The 21,337-nt window shown below is 40.9% G+C and overlaps 1 protein-coding gene across 6 annotated transcripts in view; it reads left to right on the forward strand.

Annotated features, from left to right (window-relative positions):
* Nucleotides 1-21,337, forward strand: part of myo16 (myosin XVI) — a 108,766-nt gene that overhangs the window by 40,559 nt on the left and 46,870 nt on the right. For all 6 annotated transcript variants that reach the window (XR_006098783.1, XM_042426292.1, XM_042426291.1 and 3 more), the window contains exons 5-14: nt 5,337-5,445; nt 7,248-7,372; nt 7,533-7,658; nt 11,007-11,082; nt 13,405-13,555; nt 13,713-13,863; nt 14,361-14,471; nt 16,642-16,707; nt 18,469-18,596; nt 20,123-20,228. Coding sequence is in view for 5 of the 6 variants with exons in the window: in XM_042426292.1 (XP_042282226.1) it covers nt 5,337-5,445; nt 7,248-7,372; nt 7,533-7,658; nt 11,007-11,082; nt 13,405-13,555; nt 13,713-13,863; nt 14,361-14,471; nt 16,642-16,707; nt 18,469-18,596; nt 20,123-20,228 (1,149 nt within the window). In the remaining variant the exon portion in view is untranslated. The remainder of the gene's footprint in view (nt 1-5,336; nt 5,446-7,247; nt 7,373-7,532; nt 7,659-11,006; nt 11,083-13,404; nt 13,556-13,712; nt 13,864-14,360; nt 14,472-16,641; nt 16,708-18,468; nt 18,597-20,122; nt 20,229-21,337) is intronic.

Here is a 21,337-nt window from a genome sequence, read left to right on the forward strand (position 1 = left end):
GCAACACCAAAACATTTTTTTTCTCACAGCTTGAATTTCCTTTAATACTAAGTGCTTCTTTATTTGACTGCATCTACTTCTGCTTGTGTGAGTGTGCACTCGTGTGATTGTGACAGTATTTGGACGTGAGGAGACATAGCTCAGTAAGATAGGAGACTTTAAAAGTCTCGGTTTTCAAAGTGCTGTATGTTGGCATGGAATGATTTTTCTTTTCTTCAGGGTAAGATAAACACTTGAGTTTCTTTTCCTGGTACAATCAGCATGGAAGATGTTTTCTGAAAGGGGAGCTCAAGGCTCTTCCTGTGTAGAAATAGCTTCAGCCAAGCCATATTTCCGATAGAGATGGAATATCCTTTTTTTTTTCTCTTTTCATTCAGTTTTACACCCATCTCCTCCAGCACAAATGCTGCCAATGCCCAGTCATTCTGCTCTGTTCTCAAGCTTCGGCCTTATCAGAGCTGTAAGTAGAAGATCTTCCCTCAGAATATGACGGGTTTACATTTTAATGAGAAGTGGAACAGTGGTCTCGCCAGAGGAGCTTGACTGGCAGCCTTATCTTTGATTGGCACAGGAAGGAATATTACTGCTAATCTATTGTGTCCTGCTCCTTCGTCTATTTCTCTGTTCCCCTCCCCGTGTCCTCTGCTTCTCTGTCCTTGATTTCCTGTCTCTACTTCCTACACAGAGAAGCGGAGTGGTTTTTGCTGACAGAGATGTTACCAAGCTTGTCATGTGGGGAAAGTAGGGAGGGTTTGATGAGACGTCTGGGTGCATTGTCGCTCTGTGTCCGGATTGGCACTAATGTTAATTCTCTTATCTCCTGCCTCCAAACAGCAGGAGAGGGGAGTAAGCCATTTCTAAACACCCTCATTCCCAACCTATTTCCAAACCCTTTCCCAAACCTATTCCCTCCTAGGTCAAGCTCTGGTTAATGTTTGTTATTGAGACCCTGGAAGAATTAAATGGCTGTTCAGAGACAGTGGATCTGTGTGTGGAGTGTGTAGTCTTTATAAATGATTCCTCAAAAATATTACACTACTTGTGTAATATTTGCTGGTATAAAGTGTCTGGTTATCAAACAAAACCAGAGCAAAGTGTGTACCTTTTCATATTGATTTCAACAAAGTCCATTACTTAAAGGTACAGTGTGTAGAATTTTAGTGGCATCTAGCAGAACAGACTTGGCAGAAATGGAATATAATATTCATAAATATATTTTAATTAGTGTATAATCACTTGAAAATAAGAATCGCTGTGTTTTTGTTACCTTAGAATGAACCCTTTATATCTACATAGGGAGTTGGTCTTCTTCCACGGAGCCCGCCATGTTGCACCGTCAAATTTCTACAGTAGCCCAGAACAGACAAACCAAACACTGGCTCTAGAGAAGGCCTTTCACATTTTCTGCAAGTTTCACGGCCACCATAGTTTCTCCTACATGCTTGGAAGGGGAAAGGAAGGAGGGGAGGTATATTCAGTTTGTTGCAACCTCACTGCTAGGTGCCTCTAAATCCTACACACTGCACCTTTAATTATGCTCGACTCATGTACATGCATCAGGATGCTTCAACAGAGGTTCTTAATCTCCATGTGTTACATTTTTTGAGGACTTCTATTCAAAGCCACAAGACACTTATCAAATTTTAATTTCTTAAAAAAGAGACGTGGTAAGTAATTAAATATTGACTGGATTAGTTTTCCTGAGCAAGAGTTTCTGTCATTTGACAAATATAAAGACTGCTCAAGAACATATAAATAATAGTCTTAAATGGTTTACCACTGTGCACTTCAACTGTATTTTTTTTTTTCAAAATTTATGCTACTTCTTGTAGCAATACGATCATGTTATCCACAGGAGACAGGTTCTGTTCCAAAATGTTTTTTTCTCATCTTACAGCTCAAAACCCATGGGGCTACAGTTGTAGAATTGACCCACTTTCCGTGCTTGTGTATGATGAATTTAAAATTTCTGAACTCTGAGTGCTTTGAAGTCAAACGATTAACAGCAAGCCCCTGGCTGCACTGAACTCTATTTGACACTTTTTTGGTCTTTCTGCTGATAATGTAGGCCTCCCTCCTCCAAACATGCCACTGGTTCATCAAGCAATATTTGCACACTCCTATGGTGTGTTATCTGCTTTAATTTAAGTCCCAAACCTGCAAACTCTTAACAATTTGTGGAAAATTTGTTGAAATATTTTCAGGAAATGAAGAGCTTGTGAACTAACATCTGATTAAATATAGCTAAATCAATTTTGGTATAAAATTTTTGTTATAGTGAAGAATTGTCCCTGATTATACAGAGTCTACCAATGTTTTGTCTTATCCTTGTATCTATAAGATGGCCGATGTGCAACAAGAACAGCAGTGAATACGTAACGGTGATTGAAAAGTCATTAAAGTTTGTTCGGCAACAGAAGAGCAGATGTCATGCACAATCAAGAGAGAATAATAATACTGTGCCTGCTAAAATTCTTTGTTGCAACTTTGATTATCAAGTTTGAGGGTTCCCGGATTACTTTTTTTAAAATTATTTTCACACAACAGAGAAAGTTTTGGGATTATTTGAACTTTCGTACACAGATTTCCTATGTGAGAATTATCTTCTGATATTTAAGAGTTTAAATAATAATGATACCTCAGCTGATATTCATTTTCTTTACAGGGAAGGACATTTTACAGCTGAAAAATAAACTTGTCACTAGTGTACAATTTACAGAATGATAACCCTGTTTCAGAACATATCCTTGGCATTTCTGTACTTCAATTTCCTTGGCTAACATACATGCCAATACCAATATATCTGCAATCAGCTTATATTGGACGATATATTGACCTGGACGATTTACCAGCTGAGGCTCTAATTGGAACTCTTTGCTTTGGTTAGATTTCCTCTGTGCTGTGCTGTGACTGTGTCCAAGCTCAGCACTGACTGCCACAGAGACAGCCATCAGCACATATCTACTAGTTGTTATTGATTTTGTGGCTGTCACTGCATGTAACAACTGCCATTATCGAAAAAGAGATGTATCTCAAGAGACTTCATGTTTAAATAGAAAATAAAACGAACCACGGCTAGTGTGTGGTTTAAACAGATTTCCATCTCTGGGATGTCCGTGGTGGATTCATCATTTTGTGGCAGGGAGCGTGGTGGGGTCAGAAGTCAACTTGTTAACCCCTCTGCGGTCTGCGCGGCTGCTAGCCAGCGCCAACCCGTTTATATCTGTCAGTATTTATCGTGTGAGCTCAGACACATGATTAATGTGTCTGGATAAATGGCCCACACATCATGCTTTCTTCGCCATCATCTGTGTCTCTTCGTCTTAGAGCATTGTGTGCCATGATAGAACTCTATAGATTAATTATTTCTATGCTGACCCTTTTCTATTATTGTCTATAATTATATACAGCTAGACTCAGGAGGTCAACTATAGCATTTTCACATTAGTTTTGTACATTTTCACTGTACATTGTTATGTTGTTACTGTTTTCACTCTTAAAACAGCATCAGTCTGTCACAGGGTTACGTCACTATGTAGAATATTGAATTTGACTGTATTTATACATTCTCAAAGCACATACATCTCAAGGTTTGTCCAGCTGTTTTGTCCAGCTGTGAGTGAAGGTGGTCAGTGGTGAGAGTGGCCTCCTGACAGACAGAGTAAGATATATATCTATCTGTCTGTCAGCTGATAACTTCATCCAGCCAGACTCCTATTGACTTTTACTGGACCTTGAAGTCTGGGTTAGCACACCCATTTACTGCCCACTATGCAATACACACACACACAGGCAAGCACACACAAAAACACACACACATGTTAAAAGAGGCATCCTGAGAGGAACTGTCAGGTTTATGACCAGGTTGATTACAGTTTGGGGGGCAAAGCACAAATCTAAGGAATATTGATGGAGCAGTCTAAATTTGACAAAGAAGGAAAGGGAGACTGGGGATTGTGTGTGTGTGTGTGTGTGTGTGTGAGTGTACTATATGTGTGGTGGTGGGGGGAATAATATTATGCTCTCTGTTTGACTCATTCATCATCTCATCTCTTGCTCTTCAAGCTGTGCTTCACATGGCGATAAGGTTTCTCGTTCTCTCATGAATAGTCACGAAGCAGCAGCTGATAGTTAATGTTAATTAATTCCCATTGTTAACCTCTAACTAACCCTCATAAGTGAGCAAAAAAAAAAAAATCCCACTAGACGGCACAGATTGGTGCATAATGAAACCACTAAAAAACTCTAAATTGACAGCAATGTGCCTTTTATGAACTGTAATTGCTTGGCATTTCTTAGGTGAAAAACATCTGAAAATCTGCAAAACATTTTGGAACTGAAAAACAAATGTCTTATTTATAAATCAATAAGGAATTTCAAGGTTGGTTTGAGGGTTTTTTTTAGGCTGGGTGTCCTTGTGGTTTTGCTGATTGGTTTTCAGAGCACTAAGGTTTACGGCTCTTGTGTTGCTCTGTCAGCTGTGTAGCTCCCTCCTTGCGTTTTCAGCCTCCTTCCTCCCATTTTGTGCTCTCTTCCAACCCTTCCCTCTCTGTCTGCCTGAGGACTAGGCCATAAATCTCTTAGCTGTAAATATTCAATAAGGATCCTCACTTAGAGTCCCCTGTCCCTGTTATCAGACCCGGTCCAGCTACGATCGTTACACCCCCTTGTCTTTTATGGTTTAGTCAAACAACAGCAAACGACCGGCTGGCTTCTGACAATTGCCATTTGAAAGGATGTATGTTACTTTTAGTACCTAACCCCCGAAGAGGGTATGATAAAAATGAAAAGGACAGAAGCAAAGTCCACGGAAGTACATTTTGCATGGCTTGTACACCTTTCTGCTCTACTGGTAAAGCATCACAGCATTTTTACAAATAATGAGTGCAGTAGAGTTCCTCCGAAGAGAAGCAATCAATCATAACCATATTGTGACCAACGACTGTGCTGTGGTCGGAGTAACAGTCATTAACAGAGCCCGAGGGAAAGTCTCCCATGTTATCTCCTGCTGTAGCAGAATACTGCCCTGGCAGGGTCCTTGTTGAGCAAACACACATTAATCTTGTCACACACATGCTCACTCCAATGAACTCAGGTAACGGTAACCAACGCCCTTACTCTTCACTGCCCCACCCCCCCAGGCAGTTACATAATGAGTTCTTTAATTCACCCTATTGTCTGTTAATGTCTCCATGGTTCTGCTCAGGTATACGCCTCTGGGAAACCAAGATAATTAGGCCCGCTTTATCATTGATTCAAGTCAAGATGAATGGCCCCGGCTAAAACTCAGCTCATGTGTGTGTCTTCTCTGCTTTCTTCTGCCCTGCGTCTGGAAGGCCGGGGTTAACGTCCTGCTGCAAGACGTCAACGGGAACATTCCTCTGGACTATGCCTCCGAGGGAACTGAGACCAGCTATATCCTCCGAAAACATCTTGAGGAAAATGGTAAAGCTCAGCACACCTTTTAATTCATGTTTTATTGTACAGTGAGAAAAAGCTAGCTTTGCCATTTCACATTTCATTCATCATGAACTCCAGTGAGTCACTGAAATGTAGTGGCTTATTTCCATGTTGTCACCGCCCTTTGAGAAGGAGAAAAAGTTAAGCTAAATGAAGAAAAGTATGTTTTTCATTGCCTCTATTTAGGAGGAATTTGGATAATGCGGTTTGGAAAAGACAGTGAATGTTTGATTAACCATACCCACAGTTAGACAGGAGCAATTGTGTTTGTGAAGCAGTTTGTGAAGGTCAACTACACCCACAGGCCTAATGATGGTGGGCTGTGATTTAGGCGCTTCTTTCCAACTGAGAAAGGAGAAGGTCAACACAGGAGCTGGGAATAAAAGAGGCACAAGAGAGAGAAAGTGGCAGAAGCACAGACAAAGAGTGACAGAGGGAGAGACAGAAAAGTACCAGAGCAGTACAGAGAGAACTGGAGTCATGCTGACAAAGCTAGTCATGAAACAGATAGAGACAATGATGGAGGGTCTTCCCTCATCAATCTGTCACTGGCCACACATGAGCCAACACTGGTTCACATGACAAATACAAGCTTCTGACTCTAGACGGCTAACTCTTCAAAGTTAAGACCACCCTACACACACACACACACACTCTTTAACCCCCCCCCAGCCACTGAATTTATTGAGACTCCTCTCTGCTTCTGTCTGTCAGCCCCCGTGGTGATCTCGTCCCTCCTGCCTACATCACGCTCCCCTGATACCCCCCCATCGTGCTGGGCTGTGCCACCATGAAACACACTCTTACTCACACAGGCTCGCTCGGCCTCTGTTGCTATAGCAACTTGGCCGCATGCTCTCTATCCCCATCAAGTTTGTGCGGTTGTGGGAAAAAGACAGGCTGTCCATGTGTCTCTACATCAGGAAGAAAGGGGGAGAAGGAAAATTCTGTTTTTTTGTTCCCTAGTTGTGGCGCCGTGCCACCAAAAAAAATCTGCCTCTAACTTCTCGCGCTAGCTGAGGCATTGTTTTCATATAATACCGAATTCCTACTATTAGAGAATGTGAATTATTTTTTGTTACAGTAATGTTGAGCATGTCTCAAATACCTACAAACCCTGAGGCTCTCATTTGTTTGCAAAGACAAACTTATTGATGAGCTGATCCAACCAGTCTATTTGGAGAAGTCCCATTAGTTAGTGCCCTAGAGCTTATCTGAGTGAAATATAGATTGATTGATAATCAATCCGTGCTATTACAGCAACTAAAATCAGGTCCACTGTGAGTGTGATTATGAAGCCGAGCATTGATCTTCATATTTTGGGAATAGATGCCCTCGTAGACCTCTGTCTATCTGTCTCAGCCCAGAGGAAGCGCTACATTGACCTTGCATTGTTCAGGTCAGGGACAGAAGCACTGCATGAGTATTGGATTTTTATTGATGTGTCATTAAGATCGCTTTTGGCCTTGATCGGCAAGGCTTTGGTTTAAGAGGGGGTTTCCTGTTTGGCGTCAGTTTGTGGGTTTTTTTTCAGTCAGTGTTGCACATACTGCACAACCCAAATCCTGGTGAGAAATTCAGTTCTGCAAAAATAGGGGGTTTTGAATTGCAAACATGTCAGATCCCTTTACTTGATTGTAACCCACTACTACATATTGCTAAAGTCAGTAAAGTAAGTGTTTTGTCATATTTCATTAACTGATGAATCTGAGGTGCTAGGTTTATGTATGACACCCAAGACATACTGGAGCATGAATGTGTCAGTCATGCTTGTGTTTGTTTTGTAGGGGTGGAGGTGTCATCCATGCACACTATGAAGACACAGAGACCCAGCACCATGCTGTCTGATGTTAGGCAGATAGTAGCCACAGGGGGAAGCCTCAACCAGCCCAATGATGACAGGGTCACTCTGGTAAGTGAGGCTCATGTGTGCTAGTGTTTGGGTTTGTACTTTTCTTTGCATCTCTCCTTTTTATCAGTGGTTGGTTTTGTTGTTTGTTTCCTTAAATCAGTTTAGTTTAGCTTTCTTCTTTTTGCCATCATAACTTAACTCACTCTTTCTCTCTCTTAAGCTCCATATAGCATGTGCCAGTGGATATAGGGATGTGGTGTCTGTGTTGCTGGATAGTGGGGCGGACCCTCATCCTGCAGACAACAACTTTTGGACCCCTCTCCACCTTGCTGCTAAATACGGACAGGTAAGCCACTGCTGCACGACAAAACGTCACAATGTTGACTTTCATTAAGTAGTCCTCTAATTTCAACTCATCTAACTGCATTGATCCAATGTGATTGCAGTCACTAATGAAATGAACAAAATAATGAGGAAATTATGGATGGATGGATTTTTCCTCTGAGAAACTTGCCTCCAGTTACCCTGCACACACTCTGATAAACTGCTCTTTTTGGGTCTATTGATCAGAGACCGTCAAACTGCACCGCATACGCATTTTAGATTAGATGTTTAACGGTCCCTCTTAGAGGAAAGAAGATTGATTTACAGATGGGGCGGAGGTGAGTTGTTGGAGCGATATGATCTGGTGGTTTGAGAGGGATCCAACTATGAAGGAAGGGATGTGATCATGTTAAAATCTTGCTGACCCAACTAGATATTTAATTACATTTTCTGGGCTATGTGCTGGGCTGTTGACGAAGAGATTGTATTCATTTGGTATTTAGAGCCACTCTCTACTTCTTGGGTTCATCTACACTGAAGCCATGTTTCTCCCCCCACTAGAGTGTGTTTTAAAAATGCCTTCTTCCTGTTACCTCACAGCCTTTCTCTGTTTTCATTCATACAGATCAGCTGCTTTAGTTTTCTTTCTTTCCTCCGAAATGTTGTCTTTATCTAGTTGTTAGTAGATCATATAATTAGATGAAATGGATCTAAATGTATACATCTTCCAGACAGCAATCTTGTGAATGGAATAATAACCTCCTAATGTCTCTTTGTTTCTCAGACTTTCTGCATACATAGTTACTCTGTGTATGTGTGTGTGTCTAATATGTAAGTGCTTCTGACTTAAGAGTGGCAGTCTAGAGGATTGGACAATCGATTAGGTTTCCTTTGCAGTGCTAAATCACCTCAGCCATCGGCTCTTTACTGGTGCCAGTGCTTTGCTTCCTGCATACCAACTACTCCCTTAGCCTCCTTAACACTCACTTCCTGTCACTATTCCCTTATAGCTGGTCAGACAGTGGTACATCAGTGACACAGGACATTATGGGTTCAAGATGTGTGTATATATCTAGCCCAGTAAATCACTGGTTCCACTAATAAGACGTTTTGCTGATATGAGGCGGAAGCAAACCGTTGCCTGGAAACGCTGGCTGGCAACTGTAACACTAGCTGGCACATGAAACCCAAAGACTGACCCTTTAAGAAGACATATGACCCTTATTACTGCAGCTAATTAAGCTTCCCTCGCTTGGTCTTGTGATAAGGTAGACCCTGACTCTTGGCATCCCAGGTTGAGTTAGGATTTTCAAGTTGTGTTGTCTTTAGGGAAGACTTTTTAAATAGTTTTCTGTTGGGTTTTTAAACAAAAATGACAGGGTGTTAAAATGCACCCCTGCTGGGACTGGATTAATTCATTCTATTTTATAATGAAGGTACATGCAGAAGCTGTGGCAATATAGCAACCACAAGATTTATATGAAAGTTTAATCTTCTGAAGCACTTTAATGTTAATCTCAAGATTAATTTTCAAGTCATATGACCAATATAAAATGCATTTGGGTCCTTGCCACTCTTTGGAAAACAAAATTGTTCTATGTATCTGAATCTACATGCTGATCCCTACCATGCTGATGACCTTTTTTCAGGTCCTCTTATAAACTTTGACCCATTGAAGGGTTTAGATATTGTGGCGCTAGTGACGTGTTGTCAGTATTTATAGGGTGCGAGTGCAGCTGACAGCGTTTGTGGGCAGTAGAGATGCTCTGAACACCTGCTTGTGTGGGTCAGAGCCAGTCTGCTGAATGTGCTGATTCACTCCTCTGTACTGCAGATGATTACTCTGCTATAGTACAAATAAGCTCTTCTACTTCTAGAGTTGTTCTGTTGAAATTTTTTCTCACTTATGGAAAAGTGTGTTGGTAATTAATCAGTTTCAATACATGTTCTGTTCTCTATCTTTGCTAAGTCTAGGAAGATGTGCTGAGGAGGCCAATTATTTTGTTCTCATTAAAATACACTTTTATGTTCTCACGTTTTTATTTAAACCTGCATTACTTGATTTTTTTGGCCACTTTGCAACACGTAGTAAACACAACATTGACATATTGTCACCTTATAGAGTTTATGACAAACAAGTTAGCGAACACTTTCTCATTTACTCTTTCATAAGTTATGGAGTAACATATAATTTGAAGTTGTTTCTAGCCATCTGGAGAATATAAGTTCCAATATTCACTCCCCTTTTAGCTCTGTTTTAGTCTCAACCAACTCTGAGGGAAATATCATGTTCTTTAGCCGCTAAAAAATGCTCCTCTGTTCACCAGCTAGTTGCTAACTTTGTCTGTTTGTTGTTAAGTGCAGGTCAGGTAGTGTACAATGGGTTTATCAGAGCTTCAGAACAAGCTCTGATAAAGAACAAAAATCAGCTGCCAGCTGAAAACAAGTTTGATGAGAGTGGTGAAAGTGAACCAAACAGTAAAGTTCCAGACCGTAAAACCAAAACAATGAGCTGAAAGATGCTAAAACAGCATCTTGTTACAGCATGAAAAGTGACCAGGAGAAGGTGATGCTTTGGGTTAATATACAGTAGTTCGCAAGGATATTTTCCAAGAATTCACCCTGGTTGAGTAGGTTCTTTTGTTTTCTTATCAGTCGTACTAATATGATATTCGTTTTGAAACCATGTCTTCATGTTTATTGAGCTGCACTCGAGACCGTGTGAGGGTGATGCCATCTTCCCTACATCCCCAAAGAGATTTAATGTACCTTGTCTATTATCAATGAATTAAGTCACACTTCAGATACTTCAACACATCACATAGACAAATCACAAATAGGTATTCACAGATCACAGTGCATTAGATACAGCTTTTGGGGAAAAAAGACTAGAAGATGAAGCAGCAATGAAAGAGAAAGGACTGACTGAATGCCTTGGTTACACAGAACAGTGCAGGGCAGAGGTGACAGCCATCACATGTCACACTGTGTAGAAATGAGGGTTCTTACTGTAACATGTGATGGAAGATCATTATTAAAGGATCTCCTCTGTCTGGGGCAACACTAGTATAGACCTATCATAAGTCACGTACACTGTATGTACGGCTTAGAGTTTAAAGTCTAGGTCTGTGTCACAGTATATCTATCTACATCTGCACTATAGCAATAAATGCCGGAATAACTACAATGTTTTCTGTGGCCTTTGACATGAGAAATAAAAAAGTAAAAACATTTGAAATCTGCTGTATTCTGCTTTGCTGTTTTTGCATTAATGGTTTGAGACAAATGCAGTTAATAGTACCCTAGAAATGTTTGACATTTTCTTGACTCTAATGCAACTGGATGTGGGTGTTTATGCCATCTCTTACAGACAAGCATCGTTAGCCAACTCCTGAAGCATGGAGCAAACCCAACTCTGTTGAACTGCAACCAAGACAAGCCCTCAGGTAACACATTTAGGCATTCACACAAATATACATGTGTGTGTGTGTGCATACACAAATATTGCAGCTCGAATGGGCAGACGTGTTTCAGCAAGCAAGATGTAATGAAGCAAAGAAGCAGAGAAATGGATTTTGACTTATTCAGCTGAGCCTGTTCAAATGCATTAATAATCACTGTGAAAATATTAAACACAGACTCATACATGCACACACGCTCACTCACTCACTCACTCACTCACTCATTCACTTACTCACAGTGTACATACTCAATACAAAGTGAATGAGGCTCCCTCATAATCAGTCTCTGGTGAACCTCTCTGTGCTCATCTGAGTGTATCTGCAAGAGAGAACTCATTTATTATTGAAAGATAACATTAACACCTTACTCATGCACTTACACAAATATGTGCACAGATTAAATTTGGGTGTTAGCAGTTGTCACAAGGGGCTGATGTGATTAATTTGCTAATGGGTATAAAGCTAGCATATCATTATCCACAAGCTTGTATTGTTTCTTTAATAATGGAAGCATACAAGATCAACAGAGGAGGTCTAAATGAAGAACATTTGCACAAGTTCAGTCAATGTGGGGGGTAGTTGTATGTATGTATGTGGGTGTCTGTTTGACTGGTAGGCACCACAGTTCAGAAAAGACTTCAATAAATAGTTGTTGCGATCTACCATCTGAAAAATGATGCCCACTCTTAAAATTATGTCTTTATGGATCCCATTTAAATCCCATCCACCTAATTTTAATTTGTATTAAAGGTACCCTGTACTGTACAGTTTTTGACCAATGAAGCAATGTTTTGAAGAACAGTTGCTTTTTTGATTTGTATCTCATGCATACAAGGATGCATTCATACGCACACATTCCTGCTGCATGCAGAGGGCAGTAATGCAACTTGTTGTGTATGCAAGCCATAATACATGAAGAAGACAAAAAAGTGAAACAACTCAGATGAACAAATACGTGTAAACATTTCATCAGTTGATAGCTAGTAAACCCGAATGTCAAATTGTCCAATATGATGGTAAATTAAATGAGAATTTATCTCAAACATTGAGTATATTGGGGCTGACATTCCTCGGTGTCAAGCTGTGCTGATCAACAGTTGGATACAGTAACACTCCAAGGAACAACAATACACCAGGAAAAGGCAGGGAGGAAGAAGACTGGCAGCAGATGTAAACATGAATGTTAACATTTCAGGTTTCAAATGTTTCAAAAACAATTGTGTTTGCTGTTCAATAAGGAGGGAAATGCATTCAACGCAATTGTAAGACCTCAAGGATACACACTATGCATTTTGAAGAGAAACACTGACTGTAAACATAACTGTGCTCATTTACCAGAAAACTCAACAGAACATTTTAAGTCTTTGACATCTTGTAGATATGTAATTCTGAAAAAATCTATTCGCAGTTTCTGAGTGAAGTGCTCAGTCTGGCTTTGTGGAGGTTATGGTGTTCATATACATATTAATATTAATGTTGGAGTGAAAGCCATGATTGGCTGATGGCACTAATCAATGCTAACAGAATCATTATAAAACCACCCACTGAACCAGGCTGCTGATGAATGTAGTGAAGTCATTGTAAATGTAAGCCATGTATCTTGTGTGATAGTGATGAAATGTGTCATAGAGAGGGGCTTTACCTTCTAACCTTTCCATCGTGAAATACAATAGTGTGGCTGCCTTTAACCATTTACTCCCATGCGTTCAGCACACCTCTGAGTGCTTCACTCCGGTCTTAATCAATACCCCCTTCTTGCATGTAGGCTTATAAAAGATGTGAAACAACCCCTTAGAGACTGAGACAATCCCCCTCTTTTTCATTTGGAGCCCACCCCCCCCCTTCAGCAGCCACATGACGAAAGAAAGACCAAGAGCAAGTGATGGGAGTCTAGGGTGTTGTCAGTCACACAAAAATAAAAAGACAGGATGAAGCCATCCGCTTCTCCTGTGCCCTGTTAGACCTCATTACAGATAGGGGGGATCTTAACTCCTCCTTCCTCTTAAGCACAGTTGGACAGTTGGATTGATCCACAATGGGGTTCACATTCTGCACCAGTGCAGGCTCATCTGTAAGGATTGTGAAGGAAGGCTGAGGAGAGAGATGCATCTGGTTGCTTCACAGCACAGAGTATTATTCTCTTTAGCTAACAATATTACCCCATTTTAAATGTCTTTTCACCAATAAACATGAGACAGATAAACATGAGAATGCTGAGAGTTCATGTAAAAGTCCATGTTGAGTAATGTTTTTAAAATTGCTCAAAATGTTGTACTGATATACTTATCCTGTATATTGTGTTATCAGATATTGCTGCATCAGAGCCCATAGCTGATATGCTGCTGAACGCAGAGGAGAGCTGGCTGCAGAGACTGAAGGACCCCTCCACTCCTCTCCCCCCCACTGACCAACGCTATGATGGCGGATCACATGACCTCAACACCCCTGTCAAGAACTTGTAGGTTAACAGTTACATGAGCACAACTCTTGTCTTAGGGTCACTCCAGACATTGTAAATCATGTTTTCTTTTGTGCTTTTTCTTTTCTGTCCCCTCATCCTCTACTGTGCCACAAATCTGCCTTCTTTCCCTCCATCTACTGTGTCTTTCATGCAGGAACCCCTTGGGTCTCCCTATTTCAAAGCGGGACAGTCTGCTGGAGAAGTGCGCCATGTTCAGAGAGGCAGGTGCAGCACTGAGCCGACAGCCCTCACAGGACAATGGCCTAGATGGCCCCTTCAGCTCTGGAGCAAGCAAACTCGAGCAGGTACTTTGTCACTGACAAGAAGAAAACAGATACTCCCAAGTATCCAGACAGGTTACACAGAAAAGGAGGGATTTCACATATTCCATTTGTTACTGTCATGTTGTGAAAACCTTGTTTAGCGCAACTTTTCAGGCGTTAAGAAAGACAACTATGTCTTTAGCTTAACCATCATGAACCACTTTAGTCTTATCAACCTAGGGTTTCCCAGAAGTTTTTCATCTGACAGAGAAGCGGGGAATCTGACAAATGAAATTGGCACATGAAATTTGTTAAAATTGGAGCTGATTCACCAGTGATAATTGAGAAGTTATCAAATATGTACTTGATAAGAGCAAAATGTAGATCCCTGCAACAATATACAGTTGAGACCCAAGATCATTGCAGATACAAAAATCCATTTAACAGGTTAGTTCCCCTCTCTCAGGTGGAAGGTGAACTGATGAAAGAAATGGTGAACAGTTTTTATGTTTTTAACTCTCACCTTGCTTTCTCCTCAGGTGAAGCTGATGCCTCCAGCACCCAATGATGACCTGGCATCCCTGAGTGAGCTGACCGACAGCAGCCTGCTCTACGAGATGCAGAAGCGCTTTGGCAACGACCAAATCTATGTACGACTCCGCTGTCCTTGTGCCACTTTACAAATCCCACTTAACATTAAATTTGCATTAGAACACACACAGAACACAGGGACATGCAAACACAGTCTCTCTCGGGCATAACTAGGCCAGTTGTTTATTCGTAGTGAAGCGTTGTTTACAGTCTGGGAATTTCGTGGTGTGATGTTGGGATCACATCACATGTACTTTTTACCCCTGAGCACTGCAGTGTTTTGCCCTCCAGCAAATGTACAACACATGTAGTATACCTTATCCCTCATGTATAAACATCACACACACTGTGTCTCCTCCTCTAAAGCTCTTAAAAACTATTGTGTAAATATTAATATGTGTGATCTCTGGCCCACTACTACTTTTACAGCAAACAGCTGGTTGTGAATAGTCATTTTACTGAATGTAGTTACGTCTCCGAACAAGTAAGGTTGTGTTCATGAGCTGAATCCCATCACTTCTCTGTTCTGGCCTGCTAACACACACACACACACACACACACCTACACTGGTGACAGTTGCTAAATCAATACCATTTAGATCGACTGGAAAGATAAATCCATAACTATATTCAGTAGTAAAATGCCCTCATCTCCAGCAATTGGTCCATTTCACATTCCTGTCATTTTCTTCCTTTCCTCTAAAACATCATACGTATGGCTCATACGTCTCCACAGGGACTGAGCTCTATAAAGACTGGAACCAGATCAATGTGGAACTATCTGGTACACTCCCTTCTCTGTGAAGAGGCAGTAATAGTCTGTTATTATGGAAACCCATATGGGCGTTAAGGTTAGCCACAGCGGGGGAAACAGATAAGGGGACGACAATAAAGGGAAGTAGACTGGTGGATGAAGAAAAGAGAAACGATTAGAACTCAGAATAATGAGACTTGGATATTGAGGTGCAGTTAATTTGGCGGAAGAAGAAGTGGTAAAGAGAGAGGACAGTGAGTGGACAAAGTGCAGCTATCATGGGGACATTGCTTGATGTGATTGTGTGTAATTTCTCTGACATGGAGGTGCATACTCATGCATTATTTTCCATTCTGTGTGTAGCAAACATTCCTAAACAAAACCAAGTTATCAAATAATGGTTTAACTTGGCTTTAATGGTAAAGTTTGCAGTATAGTATCCATCTTTTCTAAAAGTTTTTGCCTCTGAAATGAGCAGAAGCAGATTTTATTATTCTCCGTCTTGTCTTTATAGCTAATCTACTTGTCCACCACAGAGGGCATTTCAAGAAAGAAAGCAGAGATGTGGTAAAGGACAGAAATAGGGGGAGGACAAAGACAGTGACGGCTCCATATGTTCCCAGCAGGGTGGTCAGAGATGGGGCTTTGATGAGTGGTCTGCTGCCTTCTGTTGGGAGAGAGGGACCAGTGCACTGCTAAACCCCTGAGGAGAGCAGCAAGGAACTGGGGAAAGATATGACCGTGGACAATGATGAAGGCTGAATTATTGACAAGCATGTTATGAGATTAAACCACAGAGTTGGCTTTCCATTCTCAGACAGGTTTCACCTGGTTAAAATGAAAAAACATGAGGAAGGATGTGTCAGTTTTGCTCTACAGTATGTCTGCGGAGTGTACATTTTTTCCAGTCATTAACCTTGAGCCAGGAACCTAAGGACAGAGCAGCATGTTACAGAATGTTAGCAAAGCCTGCACTCTCCTAGGGGACTGAGTGTTTATCTTTCAGCCTCCAGGACTCTGTGAGAATTGGAGGGTTAGCAGTTTAGTGGAAGGGGTCAGAAATTGAGAGTTGGTTATTGTTATCTAAATGACATCGGGGTATATATGTAGGTTGTGTGAGAGGGCAGAATTGTTTTTATTGGAAAAAGGTCATTACTGAGGTTATCCTTGGAAATCTCTTTCTGACCTTTCTCTGCCATGAGTTGAGCATATTTCTATATATAATAGAGATGGTTATCACCATGAATACTGATGTGAAGGAAAGAAAGGGACAACACTGTGTTGGCTATAGGCAGTCTGTAAGTAATTATGACCCAGCCTCAGCCTGTTTGTATGTCAAAGCAGTCGGTTGAACCAGAACTATGCAACCTCACACCTAAAAGATAAATATTTTATAATATTTAATCAATTTGATGTTTTAAACTGAGTTACTGACTTGAGGATGACTCGAGTTTGTTTTTTTTCACTGTTTTGTAGACTTACATCGGACACATTCTTTTACTGGTGAATCCAAACAAAGAGCTGCCCATCTACTCCACTTTGGTAAGCATGCATTTAAATGACCTCTATTCTGTATAGACTTACAAGAAATGCTGTGAGTAGCTCTCCTTATGTTGAATTTACAGGTCTGTGTATGCAGTGATCATAGCTTAAAATATACTTTTACAGCATTGTAAATGCAAAATTATACCATAAAGGAAGCACGTTGGTTGTATAATAAGTAGCGCATGAACAGATGAAATGGACCTTGTGGTTGATAAATAATGCAGTCTTCCTGTCAATGATACACAGCATCAGGCTGACTTTGCATCAGCCAGGGAAGCGTGGGATCCTGTTTAGCAAGGATACAAACACACGCACCCACACACACAATAGGTGAAAACAGTATATTTAACATATCCAACACATAGGGGACCCTGTCAGTGAATTACTTAATTCTTATTAAACATCATTATCATCTGTGTTAATGTTGTTACTTTATTTCAAATGGTGGATAACTCGTTTTGGAATGAAATTCTCCATAAATGTCCTCAATCCATATTACAGCTGAAATAATGCCAGTTTAGGGCTTGCTCATGAGGACCCAGGCAGGGTTGGATGGCTAGGAGACATCTTCTTCTGCCATGACAGAATGAAGCCAAGCTCCCTCCGGCTGTCCCATTCCTGCCTATGTCTGGATTCACTCCAGGCATCTATACCCAACTGAGAGGGTGTGTGGAGGAGCAGGGAGGAGCCAGTGTGAGAAGGACATATGTCACAACATGTGTGATCTGCTGGCCGTCTGTCACCCCCTCTGGTCTGGTGGTCCACAGCCCATCCTCCTTCCCTTTTTCCACAGACACAAATACAACACTGGCACACATCTGCTGGACTGGTTGCAAATAGGAGTGTTACAGTCAGCTCACACTTCAGTATAACAGACAATAGTTATAGTTCATGGTCCAATACATTCACAATGTTTTTAGCAAATTTACAACAAACAAAATGTAAAATGATTTATTTATTCCTTCTTACTGTCTCCTCATTCTTACTTTTCTATGTTTGGTAAGTTCAAAATGCAAATATAGATAAAGCAGTTTTTTTTACAAGCCAATTTCTATTTATATGAAAATTATCAGAGGAATAAAAATCTAAATAAAGATAAAATGTCTATGTGATTGGAGAAACATTCTCTAAACACCAAGCCCCACAAACCCCAAATTAAACTTCTTCACACAAATGGATTTTTTTTTTTGCTGGACTTAAAACTTTTTTTAGGCAACAGTTGAGATCTCTGATGGTTAACAGTTACAGTGTTAATTGGGCCCCTTGGTAATAATAATACCATAATGATATACAGTATTTGTACTGTATTTGCACTTTCCAAAACAACAAAGAGTCTCACTTGGCAAACAAAAACTAGACAGCTGATCAGGTTTAGTGAACACTGTGGTCCATTTTCATCTCCACATGTATACTTTGCATTTTTGTATTACGATGTATTACATACAGATTGTATGCCAGAATATATTGTCACACACCTAAAAGGTTAAATGCAGAGGGATTCTTGTTACTATTTTCTATTACACTGACATTGCCTCTATTAAGATGTATACATTTGCTGTCATTTGGTTTATTATTTTAAAGTAAACCAGCCGATGTGTCTGGGTCACCTTTAGCAAGTGTGTTTAGTTGCAGGAGAGTAACTGTATGCACATCACGTAGGTGTCATAGTTTCATTGCTTTGCTGAAACTTCATACTCTGTGTCACTCGGCCCAGTTACGTAAGGTTGTTGACACTACCTTCCTGTCTCCCTCTCTCAGGTGAGTCAGTTGTACCTGAGCTCCACAGGTCGCCTGTGCTCCTCTCTGCCCCCTCACATCTTCTCCTCAGCGGAGAGAGCTTATCACATGATGCTGCAGGAGAGACGCCCACAGTGCTTCATCTTAAGGTACATCTCCCACCCTCCTAACACACAAACACTGAACTCTGTGCCTTGGGATGCCGAGAGAACAGTGTCAACAGAGCGGAATAATTGTGTGAATAAGAGTGAAGTTCATCTGGCCACCTGGTTTGTCCACACCCCTCTGCCTCCACACCTGTTAAACACTCCCTGAGAGATTAATAGCTCTCAGCCTGAGTTGAGCTGCAGACCTGTTCAGTGTTCACACAGAGATGGATGTTTGCTGGAAGTGTTGCAGCGTCTTGCTCTTTGTCCTCTGCTGGACGGAGGCAGCTCCCTGATTGCAATTAAATCCCGTTCCGGCACTCTAGTGACATTCCTGCTGAGTTGTAACCAATCTGGCAGAGAGTTAATGCGCCCTGGCCACAGGCTATCCATCTCACTCACACACACAAACACACACAGACACACACACACACACACATACATGCAAGGACATTATACCATGAATTCCCATGTACACACACTCATTCTTCCTCCATTGCACTTTACACACCTTTTTGTGTTCTTTTCTCGCTTCCCTTTCATTCAAGCTTCCTGTTTCACTCCACATCTTCTCTCCTCACACACACACACACACTCCTACACATACACACATACACACTCCTACACGTTTACAGGCAATCAGCGGCTGTAATCCCCCGAGGCTAGTGCTCTAACAAAATGCCCTTGAAATCTAATAAAAACTGGTAAATGAAAAGACAATGGAAAGGCCTTTGGACTTCACACTCAGCATGGCTGTTAGCAGGAAATATAGCAACGCACATACACACAGACAAACAGCGCACCGCAGCACACTGCTGTCATTAGTAAGGGCTCCTGACCTTCTGAAGCCATCTGCTTGGTGTTACTATGCTGGTCTCAACTCTCTGCATGTCCGTGTGTGTCAGAGCATGTACTGTAGAGGTACCTTATGTTAGATTTAATATCTACTCAACAGAAAATTAGAAACCGGCCTCCAGTGCCGTACAGGGAGTGGAAAGTGGTGGTCCATGGTTAGCGCTGTTACAAAGGAGGAAAGGATTGTGAATTGATGGGAGGAGTCCCTGAAGGGTTGATGTCAGGTGGGCGGAAGCATGTGATTGAGGTGACAGATGTAGGAAACACCCTGGTGATTTAATGCATCAAACCTGTTCTTCTGAGATACAAACACATGCATCATATTTATACTGTGAAGTTTGTTTTTTTATTCTTGAAGTCCAGTTAGCAGTCTTTAAATATTGTTTTTGCTTGCCCAATACAGGTTTCTAAAAGCAAGTTAAAAAGAAAATTAAAAACGTACTGTACGTGGTTATGTACAGCTGGGAAAATATCAGGAAGTGTATCAAAATTTAAATACATGTTGTCAGTAAACATCGCTTGGGTAGGCTAATATATAATATTACCCTATTATGTAGTAAGACTACATCACAGCAGTATAAAAAACTGCAGCATTAAGACAATGACAAACAATAATAACATCAACTAACAAACGAATGATCTGTATCTATCTATTTTTCTCTTTGTCTCTCTAGTGGTGAAAGTGGTTCTGGGAAAACAGAAGCCTGTAAACACATCGTGAGACACCTGACAGCCCGATCTAGCCCCAAAGGCTTTGCACTGGAACCCAGAATGAAACACGTAAGTCTGGACCTGTCTGTCTGCAAGATGCTTCTCAAGATATTCCACTTTCCCATTCAAACAGTCATCAGTTGGGGTGTCCTGGATGTTTATAATGGCGAAGGGCACATGTGATGTAACTGCAATGTCCTGGGCATTCTTAAGTGCTACACATCTACACACATCAGTCCTCGTCAAGAATCAAATGAATATTTGCGTGTTCTCCATACGAAGCACTGACAGAGTCCTTACTTCCTTTCTCCTTGTCCTCATGTCTTTATGCGCTTATTGTCATCTATTGTCATGTCATCTCTGTGATCCAAAAATCAGATAGCACACAGTGTAGTGAAGGAGTTTTCATAGCTGTATGAATGTATCCTGCTGTTCTTCTGTCGCTGTGGTGTGTGAAAGAATAGATGTATGGATTAGCACACCAGAGTATGGGGCCTTTGCTTGTCGTCTTTTCTTCTTTGCTTGATAGCTGTTCATTCATCAAAAACACCATTTGAGCATTCAGACCCTTAATGGCTGTTTAGGTGAATCTATCTCTGTGATGCTGATTCTGTAGGACAGAACCATTTGTAGCAGAGAAAATTGTTTGAGTGTTATTCTTAGAGGGAAGTTCATTCTCCATCGACTTTATTGATTTAAAAAAAAAAAAAGACACAACTGTAGAGTACAAAAAACCAACAAATACCCATATTCCCTCCATGGCACATTTTCCAATAAATCAGGATGCTACAATCATGAAAACATTTTGATTGACTAGATGTGTCCTGAAATTTTGTAGAGAAACATATACTTGCAAATTTTTAGTAAGCGTTTAAACAAGGTTTTTTTCATATTGTAAGTAGAAAAAGAAAAATCTATCATTTAGGTCAGCACTATTACCGTTTCCTGTCATATTCTCTGTTGCTGTGGATGTTCGTGGTGCTTAACGCATGATTCACCCACTCTGCACTCAGTCCCCCACTTGGTTAACAAAGCAGTGCATTGCTTGGGAGTGCTGTGTTCTGATGAAGTCATCGTTATATAGTCGATATCTGGGTCAGCTCTCTGATCATACTGGAACACAAATATACTTAGTACCCAGATAATGGGTGCATGTTGACATCTAGTGGTAGGAAGTG

Source organism: Thunnus maccoyii, chromosome 11 (assembly GCF_910596095.1).
Source record: "Thunnus maccoyii chromosome 11, fThuMac1.1, whole genome shotgun sequence".
Taxonomy (NCBI): Eukaryota; Metazoa; Chordata; class Actinopteri; order Scombriformes; family Scombridae; genus Thunnus; species Thunnus maccoyii.